At 51.6% G+C, this 12627-nt stretch overlaps 2 protein-coding genes across 8 annotated transcripts in view; one reads left to right on the plus strand and one right to left on the minus strand.

The window, feature by feature from the left end:
• Window positions 1-12627, plus strand: part of LOC133419832 (NACHT, LRR and PYD domains-containing protein 12-like) — a 211603-nt gene that overhangs the window by 108837 nt on the left and 90139 nt on the right. The gene's annotated exons all lie outside the window — the stretch shown is intronic.
• LOC133419826 (rho GTPase-activating protein 23-like) overlaps window positions 16-12627 on the minus strand; it is a 74101-nt gene continuing 61489 nt past the window's right edge. For 6 of the 7 annotated variants that reach the window (XM_061709268.1, XM_061709272.1, XM_061709266.1 and 3 more), the window contains 13 exons: window positions 12076-12405; window positions 11867-11928; window positions 11397-11503; window positions 10827-10948; window positions 9780-9932; window positions 7690-7768; window positions 7015-7088; window positions 6567-6656; window positions 3979-4104; window positions 3836-3880; window positions 3621-3714; window positions 1039-1070; window positions 16-928 (listed from right to left, as the gene is read on the minus strand). In XM_061709268.1, the coding sequence (XP_061565252.1) occupies window positions 95-928; window positions 1039-1070; window positions 3621-3714; window positions 3836-3880; window positions 3979-4104; window positions 6567-6656; window positions 7015-7088; window positions 7690-7768; window positions 9780-9932; window positions 10827-10948; window positions 11397-11503; window positions 11867-11928; window positions 12076-12405 (2148 nt within the window). In that variant the 3' untranslated portion in view covers window positions 16-94. Of the gene's footprint in view, window positions 929-1038; window positions 1071-2266; window positions 2292-3620; window positions 3715-3835; window positions 3881-3978; window positions 4105-6566; window positions 6657-7014; window positions 7089-7689; window positions 7769-9779; window positions 9933-10826; window positions 10949-11396; window positions 11504-11866; window positions 11929-12075; window positions 12406-12627 lie in introns of all 7 variants that reach the window. The other variant, XM_061709271.1, reaches the window with a different exon arrangement.

Genomic DNA, 12627 nt, shown 5'->3' on the forward strand with positions numbered 1-12627 from the left:
CCTGGGACCTGGACCCCCCTGGGACCTGGACCCCCCTGGGACCTGGACCCCCCTGGGACCTGGACCCCCCTGGGACCTGGACCCCCCTGGGACCTCAGACCACCACGGTGTGCCGTCTCCAGGCTCTGGTCTTGTCCCGCGGGTCCTGGTTGGATCTCCTGAGGACGACGGGGGCGGATCCAGATCCAGATCCAGATCCAGGTCCAGGTCCAGGTCCAGGGGACCCGGGCCCCAGAGCGGATCCCTGAGGAACTCCTCCGGGCCGACCCGGGACCGGGACCCTGACGACCTCCACCTGGTCCGTCTCCCACCGTCCCGGGTCCTGGTCCAGGTCCAGGTCCAGGTCCAGGTTCATGGACGTGGCCCGGGTCCTCCCGGCCCTGGTCCTGCGGTAGCGGACCGGGGTCTGGGTCCAGTTCTGGGTCCAGTTCCGGGTCCCCAGGGCCTGGTACAGGTTGGGCGGCCGGCTGGGGGAGATCCAGAAGGGAACGGGGGGTCTGGTTCTGGTTCTGGTCTGGTTCTGGTGGGACGGGGGGTCTGAGGCCGGCGCTGGTCTGGAGTAGAAACTGTTGGGACGGAGTGGCCGGGCCGGCGTGGTAGCCGGCGGTTCGGTTCCCCTCCGCGGGTCGTTCCCCGGGTCGTTCCCCGGGTGGTGCCCCGGTTCTCCTGGTTTAGGAAAGGTTCCTTCTCCCGGTATCGGCTCCTCCTTCCCCCCTTGGTCTCCGTCTTCTTCTCTTTCTCCTCCTTCTCCTTCTTCTTCTTCTCCTCCGAGGTTGGAGGTCTTGACGGGCTCGTGGTCCGAGTCCCCGTCGGCGCCGCCGGCCGCCGGGCCCACCAGGGGTTTCTTGCGTTTGCGGGTCACGGCAGAGAAAAGGGACCGGGGCAGGAAGTCTCGGGCCGTCAGGTCTTTCCTGGAACCGGAAGAAACCTGGACACGGAGAAACCGGTAAGTTCTGGGTCAAAGGTCAGAGTTCTGGGTCAAATTTCTGGGTCGTGGACTGGTCTGAGGTCAGAAATGGAGGTTGAACTGGTTCCTACCTTGGATTTAACTGAACCGCTGGTGGTGGAATCTGAAACAGAAGAAGAAGAAGGTTAGAGACCAGTCTCCTTAACGAAGGTTAGAGACGAGTCTCCTTAACGAAGGTTAGAGACCAGTCTCCTTAACGAAGGTTAGAGACGAGTCTCCTTAACGAAGGTTAGAGACCAGTCTCCTTAACGAAGGTTAGAGACGAGTCTCCTTAACGAAGTTAGAGACCAGTCTCCTTAACGAAGGGAGAAGGTCGTCACGTTGGGAGGGAACCGGCTTCCACTGAGCAGAACCGGTCGGTACCGGTCGGTACCGGTCGGTACCGGTCGGTACCAGTCGGTACGGTAAAGTACAGCAGATAAGTGAAACAATACTTCACTTTGGTAAAGAAGCAGAACATTTGGCACAGATTCTCTCCGACGTCTAACTCTTTAGGAAAAAGGCGCGGACGCTCAAAATCTAAGATGTCCACCCAAAAATGTGCTTTTCCCTTTATAACTCGAAATGCCTTGGTTTTAAGCCCCATAAATAAATTAAAGTTGAATATAAAGTTGGGTATTGTGGACATTTTGGTACCAAGTACAGGTCTGTATCCAATACAGTTCTTGAGATACAGCATATAGAAACTTGTATATACACGGAAAAGTGAGAATTTTGTAAGATTGATTGTTGTTACGAGAGTATGGATTTATGAAAATGTTACTCTCATAACCTGATAGTTTGCACAAGGACTCCAAAATAATCCAAACACTAATCCAAATAATCCGCAGATTTAACTAAGGCAGACAAAGCAGCGCACTGGTCCAGGTTGAGGGTTGAAACAAAGGCCGCACCTTTTTCCAAAAGAATAGCCCTTAGAGAATATCTGTGCCAAATGTCATGCTTCTTTACCAATGTGAAGTATTGTTCCACTAATCTGTTGTACTAGTACTATAACAACAATCAATCTTATAAAATCCTCACTTTTCCAGGTTTATACAAGTTTCTATATGCTGTATCTCAAGAACTGTATTGGATACAGACATGTACCTGGTACCAAAATGTCCACAATACCCAACTTTATATTCAACTTTAATATATTTATGAATATAAATCTAGCAACACGGGAACATAGAGGACAAATCTACCAACACTGGAACGGTGAGGATTATTAGCTTCAGCTTCAGAGCAGTGATGGTGGGAACCAACACGGACGGTGAAACAGGTAAACACAAACACAGAAGAAGAAGAAGTTCCTACCGAAGAGGCCGGTCCAGCGACTGGGCTGGAAGGAGCAGGAAAAGAAGAAGACGGTTAAAGGCGGTTAAAGACGGTTAAAGGCGGTTAAAGACGGGTTAAAGACTGGTTAAAGACGGTTAAAGACGGTTAAAGGCGGTTAAAGATGGGTTAAAGATGGTTAAAGACGGGTTAAAGGCGGTTAAAGACGGGTTAAAGGCGGTTAAAGACGGTTAAAGGCGGTTAAAGACGGTTAAAGACGGTTAAAGACGGGTTAAAGACGGTTAAAGACGGTTAAAGACGGTTAAAGACGGTTAAAGACGGTTAAAGGCGGTTAAAGATGGGTTAAAGACGGTTAAAGACGGGTTAAAGACGGTTAAAGACGGTTAAAGACGGTTAAAGACGGTTAAAGGCGGTTAAAGACGGTTAAAGACGGTTAAAGACGATTAAAGACGGTTAAAGACGATTAAAGACGGTTAAAGATGGTTAAAGGCGGTTAAAGACGGTTAAAGACGGTTAAAGACGGTTAAAGACGGTTAAAGACGGTTAAAGACGGTTAAAGACGGTTAAAGACGGGTTAAAGACGGTTAAAGACGGTTAAAGACGGTTAAAGACGGTTAAAGACGGTTAAAGGCGGTTAAAGATGGGTTAAAGACGGTTAAAGACGGGTTAAAGACGGTTAAAGACGGTTAAAGACGGTTAAAGACGGTTAAAGGCGGTTAAAGACGGTTAAAGACGGTTAAAGACGATTAAAGACGGTTAAAGACGGTTAAAGACGGGTTAAAGACGGTTAAAGGCGGTTAAAGACGGGTTAAAGGTATAGTCTGTGATCATATTCAAAAACATTTATTGTTCTACTGGGTGAAATGTTCCGTCCATCCTGAGAGTAGCCAGTGAATAATGAAAAACATCCGACCTCTCTGACAGCTTTAATCCTGTAAAAACTCTGACCAATCTGTTTTTTGCAGTCCGAATGAAACGGATTGGTCAGAGGACCAGAGGCAATTTTGACTTTTTTCTCCACATTTCGACTTTTTTCTAGAAATTTTGACTTTTTTCTCAACATTTCGACTTTTTTCTAGAAATTTTGACTTTTTTCTCAACATTTCGACTTTTTTCTCGAAATTTTGACTTTGTTCTCAAAATTTTGACTTTTTTCTCGAAGTTTTTGACTTTTTTCTCGAAATTTTGACTTTTTTCTCAAAACTTCGATTTTTTTCTCGACATTTAGACTTTTTTCTCTAAATTTTGACTTTGTTCTCGAAATTTTGACTTTTTTCTCAAAATTTTGACTTTGTTCTCGAAATTTTGACTTTTTTCTCAAAATTTTGACTTTTTTCTCAACATTTTGACTTTTTTCTCGAAAAGGTTTTCCCACCTGAGGTCTCCCCCGGCATGCCGGGCCGGCCGATGTTGGACAGGAGGTGGTCGATGTTTGGAACCGGCAGGACGTCGTGTTTCTGCTCCAGCGCCTGCAGAGGAGGAAAAACGGTTCAGGGAGGTTTAATCACCTCTGACGGAGGTTTATCACCTCTGACGGAGGTTTCTCCATCTCTGACGGAGGTTTCTCCACTTCTGACGGAGGTTTCTTACCTTCTGCTTGTTGTCCAGTTGTCCGTCACTGAAGAACCAGTCGCACTGTTGGAGCAGAGACACGGAGGTGGAGGTTAGTGGTGGAGCTTCGTAACAGTCCTCGGGGGAACCAGAGGAACCAGAGGAACCAGAGTTCTTCTTACGTGCAGGATCAGCGTCTCCACGATCTTGTAGCGGTCCGGCATGTGCGTCACCATGTCGGTCATGTTGTCCTCCGAGGTTCTGACCAGGGTGGGACCGAAGACCAGGGCCAGGTTCCTGGGCTCCATCTGGGGGGAGAAGTTCCTGGTCAGATCTGAGAACCACCGAGCTGCTACCGCTAAGCTAACGGGTTCTGGTTCTGCAGTAAACCTGCACTCTGAGAGCAGAGAGCTCTGCCAGGAACATAAGGCACCACGGTAACCAGAACAGGTTGGGGTAACCACGGTAACCAGAACTTAGAGGTACCTTGTTCTTCTCCGAGTAATAAATACATTTTCACTTGACTTGAAATTTAGAGAAAAAAGTTGAAAATTTGAGAAAAAAGTTGAAATTTTGATGAAAAAGGTGAAATTTTGGGAAAAAACTGGAAACGCACGCACGCAAAAATAAACGCCCGCACGACCGCCCGCACGAAAAAATGCACGCACGCACGCAAAAATAAACGCCCGCACGAAAAAACGCACGAACGCACAAAAAAACGCATGAACGCACGCAAAACGAACGCATGCACGCAAAAACATACGTTTGCACGCAAAAACGCACAAACGCATGAAAAAAGCACGAAAAAACGCACGAACGCACGCAAAAATAAACGCCTGCACGCCCGCCCGCACGAAAAAATGCACAAAAATAAACGCCCGTCCGCACGCCTGCACGAAAAAACGCACGCAAAAACGCTCGAACGCACGAAAAACGCACGCAAAACGAACGCATGCACGCAAAAACGCACGAAAAAAAGCACGAAAAAACGCACGGACGCACGCAAAACGAATGCATGCACGAAAAAAGGCACGAAAAAACGCACGCAAAAACGCATGAAAAAACGCACGCACACACGCAAAAATAAACGCCCGCACGACCGCCCGCACGAAAAAACCCACGCACGCAAAAATAAACTCCTGCACGCCCGCACGAAAAAACGCACGCACGCACGCAAAAACGCACAAGCACACAAAAAAACGCACGAACGCACGCAAAACAAACGTATGCACGCACGAACGCATGAAAAAAGCACGAAAAAACGCACGCACGCAAAAATAAACGCCCGCCCGCACGAAAAAACGCACAAACGCACGAAAAAAGCCACGCAAAACGCACGAACGCACGCAAAAATAAACGCCTGCACGCCCGCCCGCACGAAAGAACGCACGCACGCAAAAATAAACACCCGTCCGCACGCCCGCACGGAAAAACGCACGCAAAAACGCTTGAACGCACGAAAAAACGCACGCAAAACGAACGTATGCACGCACGAACGCAAAAACGCACAAGCACACAAAAAAACGCACGAACGCACGCAAAACAAACGTATGCACGCACGAACGCATGAAAAAAGCACGAAAAAACGCACGCACGCAAAAATAAACGCCCGCCCGCACGAAAAAACGCACAAACGCACGAAAAAAGCCACGCAAAACGCACGAACGCACGCAAAAATAAACGCCTGCACGCCCGCCCGCACGAAAGAACGCACGCACGCAAAAATAAACACCCGTCCGCACGCCCGCACGGAAAAACGCACGCAAAAACGCTTGAACGCACGAAAAAACGCACGCAAAACGAACGCATGCACGCAAAAACGCACAAAAAAAGCACGAAAAAACGCACGGACGCACGCAAAACGCACGCAAAAACGCACGAACACACGCAAAACGAATGCATGCACGCAAAAACGCACGAAAAAAGGCACAAAAAAAGGCACGCACGCACAAATAAACGCTTGCACGACCGCACGAAAAAACGCACGCACGCACGCAAAAACACACAAAAAAACGCACGAACGCACGCAAAACGAATGCATGCACGCAAAAACGCACGAAAAAACGCACGAAAAAACGCACGCAAAACGCACGCAAAAACGCACACAAAAACGCACGAACGCACGCAAAACGAATGCATGCACGCAAAATCGCACGAAAAAAGGCACGCACGCACGCAAAAATAAACTCCCGCACGCCCGCACGAAAAAACGCACAAACGCAAGTAAAAAGCCACGCAAAACGAATGCATGCACGCAAAAACGCACGAAAAAAGGCACGAAAAAAGGCACGCACGCACGCAAAAATAAACTCCCGCACGGCCGCATGAAAAAACGCACGCAGGCACGCAAAAACGCACAAAACACAAAAAAACGCACCAACGCACGCAAAACGAACGCATGCACGCACAAACGCATGAAAAAAGCACAAAAAAACGCATGCACGCACGCAAAAATAAACGCCCGCACGAAAAGACGCACAAACGCAAGTAAAAAGCCACGCAAAACGAACGCATGCACGCAAAAACGCACGAAAAAAGGCACGAAAAAAAGCACGGACACACGCAAAACGCACGCAAAAACGCACGCAAAACAAATGCATGCCTGCAAAAACGCACGAAAAAAGGCACGCAAAACAAACGCAGAACGGGTTGGGGTCGCCACGGTAACCAGAACGGGATGGGGTCACCACCACGGTAACCAGAACGGGTTGGGGTCGTCACGGTAACCAGAACGGGTCTGGTCACCACGGTAACCAGAACTTAGAGGTACCTTGTTCTTCTCGGAGTGGTCCGCCACCTTCTTCAGGTGGGTCACCAGGAACCGGAGGGTGTGGTAGTAGTGGTCCGGCAGGTCCTGGAGCTGGGGGGACAAGAACCAGAGAACCGGACTGAGAACCAGAGAACCAGAGAACTGGACTGAGAACCAGAGAACCAGAGAACTGGACTGAGAACCAGAGAACTGGACTGAGAACCGGAGAACCAGAGAACTGGACTGAGAACCAGAGAACTGGACTGAGAACCAGAAAACTGGACTGAGAACCAGAGAACCAGATAACTGGACTGAGAACCAGAGAGGAGGAGGACCAGGAGGACGGGGAGGAAGAGGAAGAGGAGGAGGAGGAGGAGGAGGACGAGGAGGAGGAGGAGGAGGAGGACAAGTGAGACGAGTTGGAGAGTTGGAGAGTTCCTATAGTTAGTAAGTATAGTAAGTTCCTCACCAGCTTCTTCATGGTCTTCAGTCGATCCTCAGAATCTTCTATCCGGTTGGCATTGATGAAGTCGTTGTACTTTTCTGTGGAGGAGGAGAAACGTGAGAAATCTGTCTGTCTGTCCGTCCATCTATCTATCAGATCATGATCATGTGACCATGTGATCAATATCCCCCCCACCATCATGTGATCAATATTCCCCCTCCACCATCATGTGATCATGTGGTCATGTGATCAATACCCCCCCACCTACCGTCGGTGAAGATCATCATGTGATCATGTGATCATGTGATCAATAATGTGATCAATAATGTGATCAATAATGTGATCAATATTCCACCTACCGTCGGTGAAGAGCATCATGTGATCAATAATGTGATCAATAATGTGATCAATAATGTGATCAATACTCCACCTACCGTCGGTGAAGAGCACCATGTGATCATGTGATCATGTGATCAATAATGTGATCAATACCTACCGTCGGTGAAGATCATCATGTGATCATGTGATCATGTGATCAATAATGTGATCAATAATGTGATCAATACCTACCGTCGGTAAAGATCATCATGTGATCATGTGATCAATACTGTGATCAATACTGTGATCAATAATGTGATCAATACTCCACCTACCGTCGGTGAAGAGCATCATGTGATCAATACTGTGATCAATACCTACCGTCGGTGAAGAGCGGCTCCGGCAGCTTCCTGAAGAAAGACTTGAGGAGACTGCTGATCACGTTCAGGTCCTGCCAGCGCTGGAGAATCAATCAATCAATACACCAATCAATACATCAATCAATACATCAATCAATACATCCATCAATACATCAATCAATACATCAATCAATACACCAATCAATACATCAATCAATACACCAATTAATACATCAATCAATCAATCAATCAATCAATCAGAGGTCAGAGGTCATGGGGGTTAGTTAGATATAACTGGTATAATGAGCATATTCCCCTGTCCGTAGTATATTATTATTATACCACAGTTATCAATCAATACATCAATACATCAATCCATCAATCAATCAATCAATCAATCAGAGAGGTCAGAGTTCATGGGGGGGTATAGGGGGGGTTAGAGGTTTTCAGGGGGGGGTCCAGACCTCTTCAGCCTGGCTCAGATCCAGTCCCCGGTCCAGGTTGTCCTGCAGGTTGGGGTTAGGGTTAGGGTTAGGGGGGCAGGTATAGGGGGTATCTGGGGTCCAGACCTCCTGGGGGGGATAGGGGGTATTAAGGGGGTATCTAGGGTCCAGACCTCCTGGGGGGGTTAGGGGGGTATTAGGGGGTTAGGGGGGTGTTAAGGGGGGATAGGGGGGTATTAAGGGGGTATCTGGGGTCCAGACCTCCTGGGGGGGATAGGGGGGTATTAAGGGGGTTAGGGGGGTATAGGGGGGTCCAGACCTCCTGGGGGGGTTAGGGGGGTATTAAGGGGGTATCTGGGGTCCAGACCTCCTGGGGGGGATAGGGGGGTATTAAGGGGGTTAGGGGGGTATAGGGGGGTCCAGACCTCCTGGGGGGGTTAGGGGGGTATTAAGGGGGTATCTGGGGTCCAGACCTCCTGGGGGGGATAGGGGGGTATTAAGGGGGTTAGGGGGGTATAGGGGGGTCCAGACCTCCTGGGGGGGTTAGGGGGGTATTAAGGGGGTATCTGGGGTCCAGACCTCCTGGGGGGGATAGGGGGGTATTAAGGGGGTTAGGGGGGTATAGGGGGGTCCAGACCTCCTGGGGGGGTTAGGGGGGTATTAAGGGGGTATCTGGGGTCCAGACCTCCTGGGGGGGATAGGGGGGTATTAAGGGGGTTAGGGGGGTATAGGGGGGTCCAGACCTCCTGGGGGGGATAGGGGGGGTATTAGGGGGTTAGGGGGGTATTAGGGGGGTATCTGGGGTCCAGACCTCCTGGGGGGGTTAGGGGGGTATAGGGGGGTATGTGGGGTCCAGACCTCCTGAGGGGGTTAGGGGGGTATAGGGGGGTCCAGACCTCCTGGGGGGGTTAGGGGGGTATTAAGGGGGTATCTGGGGTCCAGACCTCCTGGGGGGGATAGGGGGGTATTAAGGGGGTTCTGGGGTCCAGACCTCCTGGGGGGGATAGGGGGGGATAGGGGGGTTAGGGGTATCAGGGGGGGGTCCAGACCTCCTCAGCCTGGCTCAGATCCAGTCCCCGGTCCAGGTGCTCCTGCAGGTTGGGGTTAGGGTTGTTAGGGGGGTATCTGGGGTCCAGACCTCCTGGGGGGGATAGGGGGGGGGGCTAGGGGGGCATTAAGGGGGTATTAAGGGGGTCTAGGGGGGTATTAGGACAGACCTCCTGGGGGGGATAGGGGGGGGGGCTAGGGGGGCATTAAGGGGGTATTAAGGGGGTCTAGGGGGGTATTAGGACAGACCTCCTGGGGGGGATAGGGGGGGGGGCTAGGGGGGCATTAAGGGGGTATTAAGGGGGTCTAGGGGGGTATTAGGACAGACCTCCTGGGGGGGATAGGGGGGGGCTAGGGGGGCATTAAGGGGGTATTAAGGGGGTCTAGGGGGGTATTAGGACAGACCTCCTGGGGGGGATAGGGGGGGGGGGACTAGGGGGGCATTAAGGGGGTCTAGGGGGTATTAGGACAGACCTTCTCAGCCTGGCTCAGGTCCAGTCCCCGGTCCAGGTGGTCCTGCAGGTTGGGGTTAGGGGGGTAGGTATAGGGGGTATCTTGGGTCCAGACCTCCTGGGGGGGATAGGGGGGGGGGGGTATTAAGGGGGTATAGGGGGGTCCAGACCTCCTCAGCCTGGCTCAGATCCAGTCCCCGGTCCAGGTGGTCCTGCAGGTTGGACACCATGGCGTTGTTACCGGGAACCCTGTAGACCCCGGTGTAGTCCAGACCCAGGTCCTCCACCACCCGGCAGCACATCTCCACCACCAGGGGGACCATCTGGAACCAGAACCAGAACCAGGACCAGGTCAGAACCAGGACCAGAACCAGGACCAGGACCAGAACCTCAGAACCCGAACCAGGTCAGTCACTCAACTTCCTGTCTGGATATTCAACTTCCTGTCTGGATATTCAACTTCCTGTCTGAATCTCAACACAGGAGTCCCCCAGGGCTGGTCCTGGTCCCCCCCTTGAGCTCACCTTGTGATTGACAGCTTGTGATTGACAGCTCACCCTGTGATTGACAGCTCACCCTGTGATTGACAGCTCACCTTGTGATTGACAGCTCACCCTGTGATTGACAGCTCACCCTGTGATTGACAGCTCACCTTGTGATTGACAGCTCACCCTGTGATTGACAGCTCACCTTGTGATTGACAGCTCACATTGTGATTGACAGCTCACCTTGTGATTGACAGCTCACCCTGTGATTGACAGCTCACCTTGTGATTGACAGCTCACCCTGTGATTGACAGCTCACCCTGTGACTGACAGCTCACCTTGCGATTGACAGCTCACCTTGTGATTGACAGCTCACCCTGTGATTGACAGCTCACCTTGTGATTGACAGCTCACCCTGTGACTGACAGCTCACCTTGTGATTGACAGCTCACCCTGTGATTGACAGCTCACCCTGTGATTGACAGCTCACCTTGTGATTGACAGCTCACCTTGTGATTGACAGCTCACCTAGTGATTGACAGCTCACCTAGTGATTGACAGCTCACATTGTGATTGACAGCTCACCCTGTGATTGACAGCTCACCTTGTGATTGACAGCTCACCTTGTGATTGACAGCTCACCTAGTGATTGACAGCTTATGATTGACAGCTCACCTAGTGATTGACATCTCACCTTGTGATTGACATCTCACCTTGTGATTGACAGCTCACCTTGTGATTGACAGCAGGCTGACAGTCCTCCAGTCGGACCCCGAAGGCCTTGGGACCCGAGTCCTGGTTTTTCCTGGTCCTGGTCTTCATGAGGTTGATCCCCCAGAGGGCCCTGATGTCGTCTAGGAGACCGAGACACGGGGACGGGTTAGACCTGGACCAGGACCTGGACCAGGTCCTGGCCCAGGTCCTGGTCCAGGGTGGGGGTAGAGACCTGGTCCAGGTCCAGGACCAGGACCAGGACCTGGACCTGGACCTGGACCTGGTCCAGGTCTCTAACTCTGGACCAGGACCTGGACCTGGACCAGGTCCAGGTCCTGGTCCTGGACCTGGACCTGGACCAGGTCCAGGACCAGGACCAGGACCTGGACCTGGACCAGGACCTGGACCAGGACCAGGACCAGGTCTCTAACTCTGGACCAGGACCAGGACCAGGACCTGGACCTGGACCAGGTCTCTAACTCTGGACCAGGACCTGGACATGGACCAGGACCAGGTCTCTAACTCTGGACCAGGACCTGGACCTGGACCTGGTCTCTACCCCCCACCCTGACAGGAACAGGTACTCACCGGATCTGGACCCCCGGGTCTGGCAGGTGTTGTCGGTCTTGGCCAGCAGGAAGGGGGGCACCATACGGTGGACTTTGGGGGACGAGTCCGGCTTGGAACCTGTTAGACTGGAGAACAAGACAGGGTTAGGAAACTGGGGGACCTGGAGGACCCCCAGGACCTGCAGGACCTCCAGGACCTGAATACGCTCATTATACCACAGCTGTGATATAATGAGCGTATACCACAGCCTGGTGGATGTATTGCATTTTTGCCATTTTCCATCACGAGAGATAGCGTTTAGCTCAACGGTTGAGCAGCGACTCATGAAAACCTTCCCCTGAACAGTGACGCAGGTTCGATTCCAGTCGCAACATATGTTTCCCTCCACTTCCTACGAGTCTGTCTTTCACTGAATCTATGAAATAAAGTCGCTAAAGAGAGATAGACGGACAGACGGACAGACGGAAAGATTGATTGATTGATCTCACCTGTGTTTCCTGTAGTCGTTCAGCTTCTTGTTGATCAGCGCCTGCCTGGAGAATCCCATCTCCTGCAGGGAGAGGAGGTTAGCGGTTAGCGGTGGCTACACCTGCCCAGGTAACAGGTAAACTAGCTAACAGGTAACGTAGCTAAAGGGTAACCTAGCTACCGGACCCAGACCTGGGTGCTGGATCTCGGTGCCGGTCCTGGTTCTCACCTCGGTGTCGGTCTTGCCGGTCTCCCGGACCACCCGGATCCAGGCCAGCATGTCGTCGCGGTCCTCGGCCTGCAGCAGGTACTCGCAGAAGTCCTGCGTGGTTAGCCGCAGCGCGTGTTTCCTGCGCGTGCCGCTGTAGGCGATGTCCACCAGGCAGCCGCGCAGGCTGATGGGCGGGGCGTCGTCCTGGAGCCCCGCCCCCGGGGCGGGCCCCGGCCCCGTGCCAGCCCCCGCCAGCGCCGCCTCACGCTTGTCCTTGTACAGGAACAGCGAATGGGAGCGCAGCACCGAGTAGCAGCGCTTCCAGGGACGCATGCCGCCGCCCACTTTCTGCAACGGAGGAGCGCACCAGATCCAGGTCAGGGTTTAGGTTTTATTAGTTTTAGTCTTCTCCTTTTTTTGTTTTTTCTTTTTTTAACTGGTTAAAAACTGGTTTAATCCGGTTTAAATCGGTTAAAAACTGGTTTATATTGGTTTAAACTAGTTTAAACTGGTTAAAACGGGTTTAAACTGGTCTAAACAGGTTTAAACCCGTTTAAACTGGTTTACACT

Source organism: Cololabis saira, chromosome 19, assembly GCF_033807715.1.
Source record: "Cololabis saira isolate AMF1-May2022 chromosome 19, fColSai1.1, whole genome shotgun sequence".
NCBI lineage: Eukaryota > Metazoa > Chordata > Actinopteri > Beloniformes > Belonidae > Cololabis > Cololabis saira.